The sequence below is a fragment of the Augochlora pura genome, chromosome 3, assembly GCF_028453695.1.
Source record: "Augochlora pura isolate Apur16 chromosome 3, APUR_v2.2.1, whole genome shotgun sequence".
NCBI lineage: Eukaryota > Metazoa > Arthropoda > Insecta > Hymenoptera > Halictidae > Augochlora > Augochlora pura.
In genome coordinates, this window is record NC_135774.1 from 9934382 (window position 1) to 9953373 (window position 18992).

At 45.5% G+C, this 18992-nt stretch overlaps 1 protein-coding gene across 1 annotated transcript in view; it reads left to right on the forward strand.

Moving 5' to 3' along the window:
- LOC144468214 (uncharacterized) overlaps window positions 1-18353 on the forward strand; it is a 74258-nt gene extending 55905 nt beyond the window's left edge. Inside the window, exons 4-6 of the mRNA XM_078177552.1 lie at window positions 10582-10708; window positions 10834-11062; window positions 14099-18353. Of these exons, the coding sequence (XP_078033678.1) occupies window positions 10582-10708; window positions 10834-11062; window positions 14099-15194 (1452 nt within the window). The 3' untranslated portion in view covers window positions 15195-18353. The remainder of the gene's footprint in view (window positions 1-10581; window positions 10709-10833; window positions 11063-14098) is intronic.
- Window positions 18354-18992: the final 639 nt, after the last annotated feature.

Below are 18992 nucleotides of genomic sequence, written 5' to 3' on the forward strand. Positions count from 1 at the left end.
TAATGTTAGAGGAATTTTTTTATTCTATTAAAAGTAAAGTATTTATTAAAATAGTAGTGATGTTATTTGAAAGTGAGGGCATTGGTTAGATTAATTTTTTATTAATAATTAAGTATTTTACGATATCTTGTTATATGCGCTACGTTATGAAAGTGACTGGAAGGAAATAAGAGAAAATTTTGCAATATGTACAAAGTTTCGAAGAATGAACATATCTAATATTATCTTCATGCAAATCAAAACACCCTTCGACTAAATTAACTATTATGCGAGTATATCAACATTTTACCAAATAATTTCAGTTCTATCGCAAAATAACATATACAAAATTATATAAAATCTCCGAGATAACAAATAACAATATCAATGACTTTTGACAGCACCATCAACCAGAAATATCATAGTAAATGCCACACGAACTGTTTTCCGATAAATAATTCAAAAAAATGTTCATCCCATAAAGGGTTAAGGCATTTAAGTCAAAAATTGATTAGATCAGAGGTTCCGATTTTTGTCAAAACGTCCATAAACCTAAGCAATGCGCGGCGCGACGCGTCGAATTTGCATAATTGCGTGGCGCAACGATAAATCTCGATTTTGCGAATAAAAACGGGTTTGCGATGGGAAGAGCGACGACGCCGTCGCGTTCTCGAGGGGATATACGCACGCGTGCTCGCATTAGGAGGTTTTTCTTATTCGGCGTGAACGTCGCTCCGTAATTTGCTACTCGCGGGATCGCGCAATCGGGGCGCAGCTACGTTACGCGTTCGCGGCCGCGTACGTCCGTGTATACACACTCTTCTGTGTGTTCGTACTTGCGTGCATACGTGTTTATCGATTATCGGAGTGATCGATATGGGTGAGCCAAGGCGAGCGAGTCGTATTAATAATACTCCCTCGGCGACACACGCGGCGGGTCGCGTATTTCAGCCTTCCTTCTTTTTTTCTCCCGTTGGCTCTTAACGCGGCTCGGATTATGATCGCGGTTATGCAACCCAATTACCCGCGTTTCGCAAATTGATAGCAATTTGCGGAGATGCGGGTTACCAGGTACACGCCGCCGCGTCGTGCCGAGAAGCGACGAGACGAGAGGAGAGGAGAGGAGAGAGGTGTGTCGTTATTAAATTCGCTTCTACGAGCCGGCGAATCGCGGTCAATTAAATTACCGCGGGGCAAGCGCGCGCGTTTTCGACTCCGGCCGCGAAACGCCCGCTAAACGGCGACACACGATGAATTTGCGTTTCACGCGTTCGGAGACGACGGGGTCTTTACGGCGGCGTTATCGGGCTCTTCTGTTCCGATACCCGCGGCCGATTAACCATCCGCTGGGAATAATCGTGTTGTTTTCCACCCGATAAGATAAGATAACTGCGAGCGTTCCAGACGCGCGAAACGATCCGATTAAACGGCAACCAGGTAACTAGGTTCGCCAGGCTCTGCGGTACCGCAGCCGCCCAGGCCTCCTCGATCGTTTCTCAGTTTTCAAGCCGATGAAACCCGCCCGCGATTCGAGATTCGAGATCGCGAGAGCGTGGCCGAGAATGGAAACGCGCTCGTTTCGAAAGGAAAAACGCCGATCGTTCGTTCCTTGGCCTTTCCCTGCCGATGCGTTCGCTTTTCAAAATCTGCCGGCGGAGGCCGTCGACGAGGCGCACGGTGCAGCGAAATGCATTGCGTTTAGATGCACCTAATGCACTTGTTTATTGGGAAAACGCGAACGACAGAGAATTTCTTTATTTATTTTGGGAGCAACCTGCGTATTTAATCATTATAAATGTGAGATATAGTTTATGGTAATAACGTGAAAGAAAGAGAATTTTTTTACTTATTTCGGTAGTAATCTGCATATTTTATCATTATAAATCTGAGATACAGTTTATGTTGCAAAATTTGAATGAAAGAGAATTTATTTTTTTTTTTTTGGGAGCAATCTGCTTATTTTATCATTATAAATGTGAGATATAGTTTATGATGTAAAACGTGAACGATAAAGAATTTTCTTATTTATTTTAGGAGCAATCTGAGTATTTTATTATTATATACGTAAGATATCGTTTACGATGTGATTTATTAAAAGGAAACAGAAATATAGGTCTGCAAGCAATAAATATTTTCTTCTGATTATAACTCGGTAAATCGTTCGGTTTCGTCACGCAAACTGTTTCCTTTCTCGTTACACAATCTGCTCTTCCTCGTTTTTCAATGAGTTGATTCACGCTCGGCTTTTGTCAATTGACAATCAAAGCACAGCTGATAGAGACGTTAATCAGTATCTCAAAACACCTGATGCGTTTTGTTCACTGTTTTATAGGCAGATCACTTCGAGCTTGTTTCAACAAATTGCAAGCGGGATGTAGTTGACGGAATTGGAATTCAATTGAAATTGACAGTAGAGTTTTAAATTTAAGAAACTCTTCATTGATACAAATCTGTAATTTTATCATTATTTGCTTATTTTAGTTACGCACAGAACTATTGATGTTTTATTTGGTTGATTTCAAGATTAGGAGTAATGTGAATTGGATGTTAGACAATGGGTCAAGGTTTTAGTAATCAATATCACATACACCGCACTCATGGTATCGCAAGCATAGTACTCAAGAAAAAAAGTACATTGTCGCATAAATATACTCATATATCTAAGTATAAAAAGCGATATTTATGAAAACAATTATCGACTAAAATTTTTCAGAAAATAAATTTTTAAACCAGTTCTCTGAAGAAAATTCTTTCTTTAAATTCTTGAAACATTCGTCTCTGAAAGTAACTTTAAAGATCGCAACAATTCGCAAACGTAACTCATGCATATAATATCGGAGTACACTATCTTATGAAGATAATAACATAAAAAATCCCACGATATTTGGCGCAGTTTTAATCAAATCCTTATCTAAAGAACAAGAAAACGAATTCAACGTAGTCGTCTAATTTTAGGCCAGTTATCAGCAGACTGTGAATGTTATATATTTATAGGACAATTGGGTAGCTGCAATTTAAAATGGCAAAGAGATTCAAAGAAGTTAGAAATGTCAATGCAATATTTTTAATCGATTAAAATGATTTCGCTAGCAGGGAACTTACAATTTAGTTTTCTTGCAATTGATACAGGCAATCTGTTTTTATCATAAAAATCTGCTGATTGCATATAAATATTATAAAATTTCGAAGATTTCACCACGATGAAACAACTCTTAGCCATTATTTTCTATAAAAATGACTACAATATTACGTCTTTTGTTCACAAGACAGCGCAAACAAGTCACGTCAAAAAATCGGCATACTATCCAATCTTCTTAATACTTTGCAGGATACTCATAGAATTAATCTTCTACCAAATTTATTGGTAGAAGATTATTTATTGAACATTCAGTGCATAATCGACTATTCGGAACATAACCTAGTTATTTGTATCGATACGATGCCAGTGACTTCTTCGATTTTTGTCTTCGGTTCGGTGCACTGTGCGGCGCGGCGCTCCGGTCCGTCCAAAAATATCCTCGTGCCACGAATTCACGCGACGCGGCTGACCCGAATATAGATCCTCGCGGTTATGAATGGAAAAATGCACGCGAATTCTTTGGCCTGGTTCCAACGCGGAGGCCCCCGTTGGACAGCATCCACGAGGCTTCGGGCGCCGGTGCTCCAAAGCGCATCCGCGACCTCGCGCGCCTTACAAATATAGCAGCTAATTCCTTCGATTAAATGGACGGGAACCGATTGCGTAAAGCGGATCGGCCGACGATTAGCCGGCTCTTCCGCGATATCCCACGGTCTTTCTCTCTCTCTTTTTCATTCTGTCTGTTTGGCTCTGTCTTTCTCTCTTTCTGTCTCTGTCTATCTATGTCTTCCTCACTCTCTGTATCTCTCTCTCTATATGTATCTCTCTGTATCTCTCTCTCTCTATGTATCTCTCTGTCTGTCTCTCTCGCTCCGTTCGCATCTTCTCTCCTCGCGTCGACGGTCGCACCGCCGCCGCATTGAATTCGCACGCGGATCAAAGAAACCATAGACCACGGTGGGATCTTCTAGGGAACGGAGGCGATCGACCTCCGCAGAGAAAGGGGAGAGATTCATCAATGGACTCCTCGAGAGCCAGACTTGGAGCCACCGTACCGAGAATTCCATTTCAGCCGGTGGTCAGTTGGTGGCTCGCGCTTCCCTCGATCGATGCCGCGCTTCTGTTGGTTCGTTGGTTCGTTCATTAGGCTGACGCGACGCGTTCCACGGAATCGATTCATCGGCCTGTTAATGGGATAGTCGAAGCTGTCTAAAGCGCAGAGAGACAGCGGCGAAACGCGTGTGCCTCCTTCTACCGCGGAACGCGATACGAGCCAAGGGAAAAGCGGAATCGATATTTCATGCGCGGCAACGGGAGAAAAGCGACCGGCACTCTCTCTCCCCCTTTCGCTCCTATCGCAAGCTTGCTTTTCCCTCCGTTCGTCGATTTTATTATTAGTCTGCGGATTTTATGCGTTTGTAGCGAAAAATGGCTAATTGAAGTACGGAGTAAGGGAAGAGATTTTAGTATTTTGTTGGACTATTCTCGAGTTTTTGGAAGAATTGAAAGGGGAGGTGTGTTTTTGTTTAAACTTTGTTTCGTATAATGGGTGTAAATAATTTTTACTTTGCATAAAAATCTACGGTCTGTTTATTATTGTAATTGTTATTTAGTTATCTTTGTTTTACGAGATTTGCAACCTCTTTTAATATTAGAAATACCAAACTAGTCGAAATGATTGATTTATTCTTTCAGAGTTCTTAATATTATAAAGAGAAATTTATATAAGAGAAATTTTTAGATAAACTTCTTTATCCAAGGAGAAATTATTATTGAAATTGCGAGGAATTGGAATAAAATCAATCTTGCTATTGTTTTAGAGCTGTATACATTGGTTTTGTTAAGAGCTTGGTAATTCTAGTGTTAAATTACACTTCAAATAGTGGGTATTTCAGAACGGGGTGTCCCTCTCAGATTATTATCTGCAAAGGCTTAACACAAGAATTCTCGTTTTCTTCTACGCATTGTAATATTACGCTTATTAATGTTTTCTAACAGTTGAATATATCCAACTTCAATGAAATAATGAAAACTTCAATGAAACATTAATTATAACAATACATTTTAAGTGTACACATATCGAAGGAATTGTATATCATAAAAATCATACGTTGTATACAAAAAGTTCAACAAAACCGCTCCGTCGCCAACATGTTAATACGCTAAAAGTTTAGTCATAGATTCTTCCACTCGGTTTCGAAAGGAGGAGAAATTTCAGCGCTTATCATCCCGCCTGTCTTTGTTCCTCGTATCTGCGAAGGTAATAAAGCGCCGATAAAATGAATTCTAGAAATCGAATTGTCCGACTGGAGAAAATAATCGCGGTTCCATGGAAACGATTCCACTCGAAGATAAATCGAGCGAGGCACGCTTTTGCGTCGCGTAAATCCCTCTCCCGTCGTCGTATCGGCCGGCTCGGAGGAGTAGCGACCGAGAGAGAGAGAGAGAGAGAGAGAGACTCCCTCGCTCGTTCCCCCGAACTTTATTACATTCGTGCCGCGCGCTCGTCCCGCGTTCACGCTCACAGCCACGATCGCGTGCAGTCCGCATAGCGACGCACCAACACACCGTCGCATTCGCGCTCGCGTACCCTAGGGTCGCTTCCCCCTTTGCTCAACCGCCGGAAGTTTCAATGAACGCGAGAGACGGATCCTCATAAATTCGTTGTCCGTTGGCTAAAAAGCGTTCTCTGGCTCGGCAACTACTTGCTGCCATTTTCGCGCGGTCTCTTCCCTCGGCGAGCCGCGCGTTCCACCGGCTCCCTCCCTCTCTCTCTCTCTTTCTCTCGGAATGGAAAGGAATCGGGCCGGATCGAAGCCCCGGACGACGGGGCCGCGAAGTATTTATAATTATCGTCATCGACGCGTTTATCCGCATCGCCTGGAAATTGCGAGAGTTTTTCGCTCGCCGGCCGCCCGTCGCAGCGCCGCTGCCCAGGCAGGAAAATGTGTTCGCGGCGAGAGACTTTACCAGCTAGGCGAAGACACGCCGCAACCTGTCGGATGCGCGGCATCGTGAGAATTAACCTCGAGCAACGTTCTTATTTCGAGCCTGTCGAGCGACGCGGCTAGCCCCTGATTTAATGGCTTACGTCCTTCCTGCGGTTTTTGCGAGCTAGCTCCACGTTAAACGGCGACATCCGACGAACCCTGCCGCAGGAGCAGGCTCTCTCTCTCTCTCTCTTTCTCTCGCCCGTTGCCCTTTTCCTAGCTTCAGCCGCCGATAGAGACGCCAGGACTAGCCGCCGCGGAGAGATTCCATACGATCGTTAACCCCTCGAAAATCTGCGCGACGCCCGCGAATCGATTCGAAAGCGACGCTGGATATTTGGCTCGCTTGAAAGTTCGTGGCGACGATTCTTGAGGCTGTGCGTTCTGAAACTAATTTCAGTTATTTAACTCTTTGAGGCACAGGATTTCAGATCAAGAATAGACCCATGTTGCACAGGGATTTTATCGGATTTTAAATGGAACAAAATTGGTATATTTAAAGGTATATCATGTAAAAGCATGACGAGCGCTTTGTTATGTTAAAGCTGAAGGGTACAAAATTTACCCTTCGAAAACAAAAAGGGTTATTTTATTTTATTTGAATAAAAACAGGTAAAAACGCGACACGAATGTATAAGATCTGTAAGGTACAATGCTGGACGTGCATTAAAAATTAATACTTGGCCCTTCTTTTTTCGTAGTAATTTCCTCCATTATTTTGGCATTAAAACAAATATGTAATAAATATTTAATTATGTACTTGGAAATCATGTAAGTAATTGCGACAAAAAATTATTCCTTTTCATAAATTTCTTTCATAGTTACAAGCATTTGTATCGCAGTAATCATGCTGTCCCAATACTTTTGTCCAGCGCTGTATATGAAGAGGATGTAATTAAAAATGCGTGTTGCAAAAGCAGTTTGCAAGATTTCATTCTATGGACTCTTCGCATCAGAATTCAGCTCTCTCTAGAAAGCAATAAAATATTAACAATGACCAAATACAGTGTTCAATTGACAACAATCTCCGTTACACGAAAACTTGCATCCTGGCATCGTAGTTTCGCCTATCAAAAGCAACGCTGGAAAATCATTTGTATTAACAAATTATCATGTTGAACCTCGAAGGCTGACTCAAAGAATCGTTAAAAACCTCATGGAACTTTCCGACGAACCTAATATTTACGTGCCCGACGAGGAAACCAGCGTCGGCCCCGCGATTATCCTATTTGCCAAGGTGAATCGCGCGCGCGTCGTAATAATTCTCTCCGCGTAATCGATCCCGACGCCCACGCCGCGTCTTTTCTCGCCGGGGATCGAGGAACGTCCGCGAAACGCAGCTGACGCAGGAACCTCGTAACGACTAATTATGGAAATGTCTTTGTTCCTCGTTGAACGTCTTCCGGGACTCGGTCCGTTCTCGCGTGGTCTCCACACGCGTGATCTCTCGTCCGCGTGTTCTCCGCTCGCGCGTTCACGACACAGGGCACGTCGTTACACGCGAGACCGATCGTTCGCGTCTCGTCCGGAGCTCTCGTGAAATATTGAAAGGCGCTGAAAAGAGGGAGAGGCGAAACCAAACCGGAGGGCGGCCACCGAAAAGGGTGTAGCGTCGTTTCGTTAGGAACCGCGCTGGTCGAGGCCAGCCGGCGGGCACGAGTCTCGAAAGCCGAAGCAGGCCACGAACAAAACTTTGACCTCGCCGCGGTTTTAGAAGCGCCTTTGAATCGCGTTATCCGACGGATATACGTCTTACGACCGAGTCCGGTCACGTTCGACTCGTAACTCGGTACAACGAAACGTAACGCGCGAGCCGAATCCACGAGCGGAACGAGCCGGCACGCCTCCTGCTCGCTCGAGCCGCCGCCGCGACGCGGCCGTTGTTCCTCCTCGCGCAACCTGTCGTTCCGTCGAAATTTCCAAGCCGGAAAAACGAATCGGTCGTCGTCGATGTCTCGCGTGGATAACGTCGCAAACCAGTCGGGGTCCGGGTGGGAAAGCGTTTCCTTAAACGCCTCTGTCACGCCACGCGGCTCGCCGCCTCAAACGAAGCGGCCGCGCGATGAAAACGCCGCGGCAGGAAGAAAAGAAAAAAGAAAACTAGTCGACTGGTTTGCGACCTCCTAGACGCGCGCGGCGCAGCGCGGCTCGATCGGTTCGAGCAAGCTACGACGACGACGACGACGACGACGACCGGTCAAATTGGAAAAATCGCGACCCGCCGTGCGGAGAGTTTATCGAACACGCGTTAGCCTTGCTCTCCGACCGGTGCGCTTTCCAGCCCCGCGATTAATTGTACCGATTACCCGGCCGAACGAACGAGGGAATCGCCATTTATTCGATGGCTCGAATTAAGTGCCACCGGCCGCAATCATTGAGACACACTTAACGATCTCTAACCGCGCTCTTGTAACGGCAGAGGCGACCGTGCTGAAAAAGTCCGGCTCCTCGCGGCGGATCGAAAACCCACCGCGGTCTCAATCCGGCCGGGGTACGCTCCCCGTCGTAAATGTTAGGATAATTATCCTAACACGAGACGGGACGATAATCGCGTCAACTTTTCGCCGGGGAGAGTCTCCGCACGCTCGTGCCCTGCCCCGCTAATTAGAGCGACGATCGGACGGGCCGTGTAGATTGCCTCCGCGGCCTGGACGATTCCGTGTAGCCGCGTTTTCGCATTGCAGACCTTCTTCTCTCTTTTTTTTTCAGCCGGCTGGAATCGCATCTCGGCCCTGAGAAACTCTCGACGCGGGGGGAAAAATGTGTACGTTTGCCCGCGGCGCGATTAATTGCACCGATTACGTGACGGACGCGTCTCGGAATCGTCGCATATTAAACGCGTTTAATTAACTGGAATCCCCGGGCAAGCAACGCCCAGGCGAAAAATACGTGCGCGCGCGCGCGCGCGTCTTCTTCGCGGAAACGGCCGCGTCGATAGAATCGTTCGAATAAACCCGTGACTTCGATTATATTGCCTCGCTTGTGCGACGATTATATCGCCGCTAATGAAATTGGAGATTTCGGTGTGATTTTCACTTCGAAACTCTCTCATTCGTGAGTCAGGTTGATGAAGTCATTAGTAGAGGATTTTAAGCATTTGTCACTGAAATGAATGCGATCGAATGCGTGACAACGCGAACGTTTAATTAATTTGATGATACTGTTGTATCACTGGCAGCTCATTACAATCATTTACCTCTTGTATTATGATATTGTGTCAGACTCGTTATGAAAATTTGAAAAATAATTAGCTGAATATATACATTATTAGTATTTTTTAAACTGAATTTAAATTTTACCACCATTTGATTAATTTTTATTAAACATTACCATTATTAATATGTAAATATTAAAACGAAGATTGTCGTATAATAAATACAAATGTTCCGTCGGCCGTAGGAATATATTAACAATAAACAAATGCTAATTCACATAGCTGTGAAATAACACTGTAAAGGGGTTTAAGAATGCAATTAATATATTATATAGTTCCTGTACCTTGCAATTAACAACTAGAATTTTTATTTTGCATAAAAATCCACAGTCTAGACATTAGTATCGCCTACGAATCGCTCGGTTTCATTCACGGGACGTATAAATATTTTAAAAATTATTAACACGGCGCGAATTCTTTATTGCTCGTTAGCGCGCTCCCATGTAGAATACCGCTCTGTTATCTGGTCAACCTATCAACGTTACTTATGTCAGAGATTAGAAAATATATCCTCCATGTCGTTTCTATCGAATTTCCGCTCTATGGAATATTTCATGGTACTGTGTGTATGGTCAACAAAATTACATCAACCGCATGATTACTCGCGTGAACGAGTTTTAGACACGATCGGACTCTTTTTGTTCGTTGTTATACTTCGTACCGCAACTATGTCAGATTTTATGGACGTGTTTGCAGACTACTGTTACTGTGTAATGTTGAGTTCACACAATTTTGCTGCAATTTTATTAATTCTGATTATTCCGAAAATCTTCGTGTATATACAGTGATGGGAATAATTATAGACCCAAAGTAATTAGTACATTTTTCGCAATATTTAAACAAAGGCTGAATAAAACGTCAAATTTGTGTATTTAAATATTAGAGACAATAGAAAATAGGGATATGTAAATATAGTTGCTTTCTTTTCTTTTTATTTTAATACAATTGCAGCACTATACGTGGCCTTCTTTAGCTAGCCCCCTTTTGTATGTAAAAAGGAACTTAACAAGATACTATATTTGTATATTTCTATTTTCTATTATTTCTAATATAAAAATATAGAAATATTATGTTCTGTAAAATTTTCGTTTACATATCATTAACGATGTAAGAGCTTCTTATAAGTTGTCTTTTTCGATTACGAACTTGGAAATGCTCTCTTACATTGCATACTAAATAGCGTGAAACTGTTGAATAAACTATTATCGTTATTATTATTATCGTTATTATTACAATTATTATTATCATTATTATTATAGTTACCATAATTCTTATTATTGATATCATTACTATAATAAATTCTTGCTTGCTGTTTGCAGCCCCAGAACCTTGTTCTCACCGGCGACTTTCCCGAGTGCGACGTGAAGCTCTGCGACTTCGGGATCTCGCGGTACATCAGCCACGGCGCGGACATTCGAGAGATATTGGGAACACCAGATTACGTTGGTAAGCAATACTGCTCGGACACCGATGTCCACGGTCTCACGAGAAAGTCTCGACCGATCCGCTACCGATCTCGGCTCGATCTTATTCGCTCCGTATTGAATCTCGCGCGTTACGGTCCGTTTCAGCTCCCGAGGTCTTAAACTACGAGCCGATCAGCCTGGCGACCGACATGTGGTCCGTCGGTGTGCTGCTGTACGTCCTCTTAACGGGATGCTCCCCGTTCGGCGGTGACACGAAGCAGGAAACGTTCTGCAACATCAGCCGATGTCGACTGGACTTTCCCGACGACCTGTTCGAGGACGTGTCGGAGGATGCGCGGGATCTGATGCGCAAGCTGATGGTCAAGGATCCAAAGTAAGCATAAAACCCGATGCGGTATTTTTCGCGAACGATCTCGACGCGCGCGACGAGGAGAGAGACCGGCAGGCAGCGACGAATATGTTCGTGTCTTGGACACCGTCATCGGAATGCAGCGATGCAACGGCGGCCGCGTCCATCGCATAACGCGACGGATTGCTTTCGTTCCTAGAAGTTAAATAACACGCTAACGCCTGCGATCCGACCAACAATGTTTCTGAGATCTACGCGCGGCTCCCTATCCTATCCTATCTTCTTTCGCTTCGAGGTAGCCGTAAACGTTCCCGGTAGATCGCGACACGCTTCCTCGAAGGCATTATTCGAACCGCGGCGCACAGTGGTCCGTCCGCCAGGGGCTAATTTATGGTTCCGACTCAAACTTTAGACTTCGCGTTTCCACATAAATTTTTTCTATCAAATAAAGACCCTTTGAAGACTCGAGATTCGAAATATTGGACCTTTGAAATTGAAGCTGGAAATCAATAATGTAGTACTGAAAAGTAAATTTCTTGAGCAAATATAAGTAAAAAGAGTCGAGACAAATATAAGTTTATTTATATTTGTGTTGCAAATATAAATTTGCGCGAGCGAATATATTCAAGTGCGATTCGACTTCCTAGCTTTAAAAAGCTAGATTTATTTTCAACGATTTTTTGCATATTCTCAATAATCTGCCAACAAAACGTTTCACAAAAAATAGATAGATACCCACTTTTTCTGTAAATTTTAATTCATTAAAATGATAGAGACAACAAATAATTAAATTCGTTCCGATTTTTTATCATTAAAAGTACACTTTAGAATTCGCAACGGCGTCGAGACGAATGACCTACTACGGTATAGCCTTGAAAAAACGCTGAAATGATTTCAGCGACGAAAAGCGAATCCTCGGATCACTGTGTCGGAATTCTCGGTAGCGTCTTCTCCGATAATGTTCGCGACCGAGCTTCTCGTAGTTCGGCAAGCAGATACCGAATTCTGCGCGACTCGATCGTCCTCGTGACGGGGAACTCTCGAAACCCGAGATCCGTCCAACTTCCTGCATCGACGGGCGCGCGCTTACGTGGAAGCGAAACGATCGACATTCCAGCGCGCGACGACTTTCTTCGAAACGGGAAGAGGGACGTCGACGCGCGGAACGAGTTCCGCTGAAAAACTCGTAGATTTCCTTATCGTCGACCAGTCGGACAGCTGGAAGGAAGTCCCCATCCGGAATATATCCCCATCGCGCCCTTCCAGCTCCGACGTTCGACTTTATCTTGTCGCGGGCGCGGTTTATCGTCGCGGGTATGCCCGCATCGCGCTCTCGCTCCCTTTTCGCTCGCTCGTTTCCGTCGCTCCTTCTGGATCCTCTCGGCGTCGCACAGTGCAACGAACATAAGACAAAAGAGGATCAAAAAGCATTTTTTTCTTCGAAATAGTCACGTTTTTACGCTGTTAATATCTTAATTGTTTTTACACTTCACAAATTCAATTTTTTTATCATGATTTATAGGTTATATATTGACGTGAAATGTGATAATTGGGAAATAAGAAAATAATTAGAGAAGAAGAAAAGAATCATAAATAACAAATAATATTTAAATAAATTATGGTGATAATACATTTTTAATTATTGTCGTCATCAGACGCTTCGTTGTTGGTATTATATGAGTTCAAAAAGCAATTTTCCTTCAAAATAGTCACGTTTTAACGTTGTTCATATCTTAATAATTTACACTTTATAAATTCAGTTTTTAATCATAATTTATAGGTCACATATTGACGAAATATAATAACTGAGAAATAAAAGAAAAATTGGAGAATAGAAATTCACGATGATAAATAGTATTTAAATAAATTATGATGATAATATATTTTTAATTATGATGATTGTCGTTATCAGACGCTTTGTTGCTAATACTATGTGAGTTTAAAGAAATTAGAAGCTCTGTGTCAGATAATATTCGATGCTACAGCGCAGTTTAATTTTTTCCTTTTATTCTGCACGTGTTTCTTTTAATGAGATAAGTGAGGATTTGATAATAGAAACGGTGCTTTTGTCAGATCTTTATTAGTATTCATGTCTTCCTTCTAATACTTCCTCTGATAACTGTTCAATTGGTGCGAGGACAGAAGATCTAATGTCAAGTCCATGTACTGTATTTTTGTAGTGGAACAATTTCTTTTATTTCGTCTGATATATGATTTGAATTAAATATACTTAATATTTTGTTATTTATTGTTAGAGATTGTAGAGAGTTATGGACAATTGCGAAGAATTATAGAGAATTATAAAGATTAATGGAATTTAAAAATATCAATCTATCATTTCTTATCTATTAAAAGGATTAATGAGAGACTAAACTTGCTAGTCAGTCTCATTTCTCGCGATTCATGCAGGCAATTCTATTTTGCTGTTAAAGGAATAAAATATATCATATAGGAGCTCTTTCGAGAGCAGATAGGAAATATACCAAATTAAAAGAAATATAGAAAACTAATCGTGAAAAGACTAAGCAAAATCGATGTTTCGTTTGTATGAATATAACGTGGTGTGAATAACTTTCCCATTGCTATAAATACGACAACTTTTGAAGCATACTTTAGTTGTATATAACAACTAAAATAAAACACTTCTAAATTTATTACAGAAAAGAATCGAACAAAGTCACTTATTTAAACAGCAAAGTTTCACTTCGAAGATATTGATGCAACAGCATTGGCTTCCGTGTCTTTTCTTGACACGTACTCTAACTTCTCAGCTTCATTCGATATTCTTGACACCAGCTTACGTTGTTCCCGCGTCATGTCCGCGGAAGCAAATTTCAGAAATTGGCTTTTTCATTTTTTGAACGTCAACCCGTCGCGCTGTGTGTCGCGTCGTTTCGTTTCCTGTCCTTTCTCTTCGGCCGCGTTGCGCAACCACCTCGTTACCGTTACCAAAGACAAGATAGAGAGAGAGAGAGAGAGAGAGAGAGAGAGAGAGAGAGAGATCCGACAGTCGGTGCCGGAAGTCCCGAACGGCGGTCTGATCGATCTTCTTTATTTCAGTGAACGCCTAACAGTCACCGAATGCCTCCAGCACTCGTGGTTCAGCACGTTCGACGATCCCCAGCCGCCTCTGTCGACGGCCTTGGATCAGTCGGCTACGGAGACAGCGAAGACGACCGCGTCCTCCCAGGAGACAAAGTCCCCGGTGAAAACCGGAACAACGACGGAGCAGCAATCGAGCGCGATATCCTCGATGCCGAAGAACGAGACGGACAAGCAGAGGTCGTCGACCATGAGCGTGTACCAGGTCGTGGAGACGAAGTCGACGACGACGACGACGACGATGACGACGGCGGCGAGAGCCGTCTCGTCTCACACGGAGAACCTATACACGAAATCGAAACTGTCGACGAAGTCGACCAGGTACGGCCTGAGCCCCGACCGCAGGGACACCTTCAAGAGGAACATGGACTCGCTGGCGCAGAAATTTTCCGGCGCGGAGATCGTGATAATCGAGCCGGCCTCGTCCATGCGGACGAGCGTCGCGAGCAACGCCGCCACCGTGACCACCACCGTGGTCACGCAAAGGAGAGCGACGGCGACGCACACGATGCCGGCCGGCGAGGTCTTCAAATGCACGCCGGTGTTCATCCTGGGCGAGGAACAGCAATGCAGCGACAGCGGGAGCGACACCGTCTCGGAGATCTCGACGGACAGCTCGAGCGACCGGAGCAGCATCTACTCGGACGACTCGCTGGATTTTCTGATGTTCGGAAAGAGCCAGGGTCGGGCGAGCTTCCCGTTCGCGGCGACCGACGCCTCCTCGGACACGTGGGAGCAGAGGCACCATCACCATCATCACAACCACCATCAGCAGCAGCAGCACGCGAGGGCGTGGCCCAGGGAGTGCAGCGGCGTCGTCAGCAAGGCGCTCAGCCGGTTCACGTCCGAAACGTCGAACGCGAAGATCGCGAAGCTGTCCAGCCCGCCCACGGTCCACGGGAAAACCGGGCTGGAGGCGCTGCGCGAGCGAGGCGGTAATCTGGTGGTGATCCGCGAGCCGGTCAGAGCCGGCAGGTACACCAGGTACAGCGAAGTGCAGTGCGAGTCGGTGCAGGCACGGATTCGCCGGTTCCAGGTCCACGGGGCGTCGTAGACCCAGGCGGACGGGGACACGCGACTCGTCCCGAATCGGTTCAGGCCTCGTTGTACATAATACTTCTCGCACGGTGTACAGTGTATAGTCGGATGGTACGCGTTACAACCGATCGGACGCGCTACCCGCGATCGAAACCACGGAACGGTGTAGTAGGCGGTGACCGTGCCAAAGTACGCGGAAGACGAAACGTTTCTCCGGAGAAAAGCCAATCTTCCTAGAGGTGTCGTTCCTCCCGTTTCGACTCGTTGTAATATCGATTGTACCCGGTGTACGTCGGGAAACGCTTGTAAATACGTGAATAGATGTGCGTGTCCGTTTCTTTTTTTTTTGTATGTACGTGTGCGTGTGTATGCGTGGGTGGCTGGGTGGCGGGTGCCGATCGTGTTCGCGACGCGCGATTGTAAATATTCGAAGATAGCCGAGAGATATTCCGATCGAGTGTCCGGCGGTTTCGTCTCGCGCGGAGACAGGCGCGAGGGAAATGGATGGAAGATCGTTGTTCCACGTTGTACATATAGGCGAGATCCGGTTCGTGGTTGGACGGAGATTCGAACGACGCGACGGTGCGGTACAGCACGCGATAGAGACCGAGAGACGCGCATAATCTGGCAGCTCGTCGTCTGCCATTACCGATAGACTGACCGGCCGTCCGAGCTGAAAGAAAACGAAATGGGAACGCGAGTCGCGACGCTCGATGCACCGAGTCGCTCGCGAAACGTTGCGCGTCGGTGCTCGTGTACCTCGGAATTTCAGGCAAACGATCTCGTTGCGCAAGCAGAGAAATGTCAGGCATATGTCAGACACTGTCCGGAATTCCAGAGTAGATCGTCGCGCGGCCGCAGAACGCTCGACTAAAATTCAACGGGGAGAGAACTCGCGCGCGACTCGGTGTCGACGAAACGATTCGCCGAAAAACTAGCCATATATATTCGAGCCGTAGACCTAGACACGGGCGAAACTGCTTGCGAAGGTTCGTTCGCAAGCGGATCACGCGGAAATCGAACTTCCGACGACTTCGGTGCCTTTAACACAGTAAACCGTAGTGCCTAATTTTTTCCCGTTTCTCTGCCGCGAGGGGAACGCCTCGACGAACGAGCAGAGAACAAATCCGCTCCAGGTTCGCGCGCGCGCGCACGCGCACAGTGCCTTAGCTCTGAACCGCGCAGATCGCGGCGCCGATCGGTCGGTCGAAATTGAGAGCCTAAACCGGCGTTAGGCGTCTCCAATTAATTCTCGTTGGTTCGACAGTATCTCTCGCGGGGGGAGATCAATTAGAAATCGCGAGTTCTATCGGCTACACATCGAAACTTTTGGGACCCATGTGTCGCGCGCAGCGCACACGGAACAACATATCTCTCTTTCTCGACGAACCCAAACCATTTCATTATCGAACTAATTTAGCCAATGAGAAACATATCCGGAGACGTGTCTCACTCGCGACTATGGAACCGCGCCAACTGCTCGCTCGTCGAACAACGATACAACGCGTGCCGCGGTCTTTTTCACTCCGCGTAGAAATATTAATATCTATATACATGTGTACGTATACAAGGAGAGAATGAGAGAGAGAGAGAGAGAGAGAGAGAGACATATTAGCTTTGCGAACGTCCGCGTCGCCGAAGCGATAAGACGAACGTATAACAAAACATCTTGTGAAGTGCCAACTTCGTAGGTCGAAGGGAAGCGCTTCGTGAATGCTAGTCAATACACGTTGCTCATCGTTCCCCTCCTTGAATCGGTTTTTCCGTCGACGAACGAGAAGGGATTCGAGGAGGCGAAACGAGCACGCGAACGAAACGACGGATCGCGCGCGTCGTAACCGAAAGAAACGATTCGAATAATTTCCATTTACCCGTGTACATGTTGTTTTTTTGGGGAACGCGCACAGGGGACGGAACTAAAGCACGGAGGACTCGGTTCTCGGTGACGCGGTCACGCGGAACCGTCGAAATTATTTTATGAATTTTCGGAAACACGGTCGCGGCGATTCGTTTCGGGCCGTTTCCTTCTCTTCGTAGAGATCTTTTTAGCCTCGTGGATCGAGGGACTGCCAATGGGATTTCTTAGCCGGGAACATTGTTGCGAGCGTTCGTCCGTTGATATTTCTGAGACGCACACGTAGGAGAGTCCCACCCGCGCGACGACGGAAAACCAGATCTGTTCTACATTGTTCCGTTCTGTTGTTCTTTTCTGTTCCGTTCTGTGCCGCGGGTGCGCGCACAAACGAGCGAACGAATTTGCGGGAAGCGGGGAGGAAACGAGCGAGTGTGCGTGGTGTGTCGCGTGAATCCATGAATGCCTTCGAGAATCAAAGGAAAAAAACCCATAGAGACCTGTAATATATTATAGTTTTGCTACTACGGTAGAGGAGGGCGTGTTGTCCGAGCGTGTGCCGGTTCACCGCAGCCCCGATCCGAGGCCAATTCGTAGTTATTTATTTCCGTTCGATTGTCCTTTCCGACATCGTATTTAATTCAGAACTTGTACGATTCTAGTTTTCGCAATCAGCGCTACGATTCCGCGGCGTTTATTTCGTCCGTAGAGGCCTCGCAGGGGGCGCGTGTCGCCGAACACCTGCCCGAACATCCCTCGATCCGTCGAATATAAAATATACACGGGAGCCTCGATTATCCGAACCGAGCCGGACAACGTGTACGGTATCGGATGACCGAACGAATTTCTTAGTTGCAGTGTGAAACTAAATGCGCCGACCGATCTGTACAATACATAAATCAATGTTGCGCGTGGACCACCGTAGATTGGACAATCTAAGTCTGAGACGTGAACCTAAAATATCGGCGGTTCGGATAATCGAGGCTGCGCACGGTATCCAGACGAATACCTCCTCCATACTCGTACACGCCTTGCTCTCCGAATTATTCAACTATCATCATTATTATATCACAATGATTATTATTATTCTTATGTTAATTATAATTATTATTATCATTAATATCATTATTATTATTATTGCTATTATTATTATAATTATTATTATTATCATCGCTATTACGTTATCGCCGTAATGTTATTAATACCGAGGTTAATTACGATCAGAAAACATCGCGCATGTATGGCTGTCAAAAAGTACTTCTGTAAATACATCTGTCATACTGTATTAATTTGAATAACGTGCGAAATAAATGCCGCAGATCACAATCGACTATACCCATTTGATTCGTCTCACTCGTACAAGAACCGATCGCGTGAAACGAGTCGCTCTCCCGGCCAGCGCGCGGAATTCGCGCGCCGCTCGGAGACCCGAGTATTTCCCATACACGGGGAAACCACGTTTTCCAAGAACGTCGGTTTTCTTTTCATCCTATAAATAGACGGCAGTATTAATAGCGGCCAGGTGAAGCGATGATTCACCGACGAGATTTCCTGCCGAGACAAAAGCTCCGCACCGCTAATCCCATTCTAATCCGAGCTCCGGCGAGAGATCCGATGCCCTCGCCTCCCGCGGCGATCCTCTTCGCGGTTCGCGGCATTCGAACGGTAAGTAGAAAGGAGCCGGAGCAGATCGTCGAAACTCGAGGAACAGAGATACATACCTGGGGAACCTGGAATTTCGGTGTCGGTCAAGGGCAGCCGTTTACCGAACGTTCGACGTGCCACGTCCGATTTCGCAAAAGTAGCGCGCGCACAAAGATGGAATCGCAGCGGCCTGTAATTAGAGGTGACGCCGTTTTTGTCGGTGGCCGTTTAATGTCGGCCGGGTCGACTGCTTTCTAGCCGTCGCGCGCGTCGATTTGCGCCTTGACCTACGACGTTAATTAACGAAATATGATTCGA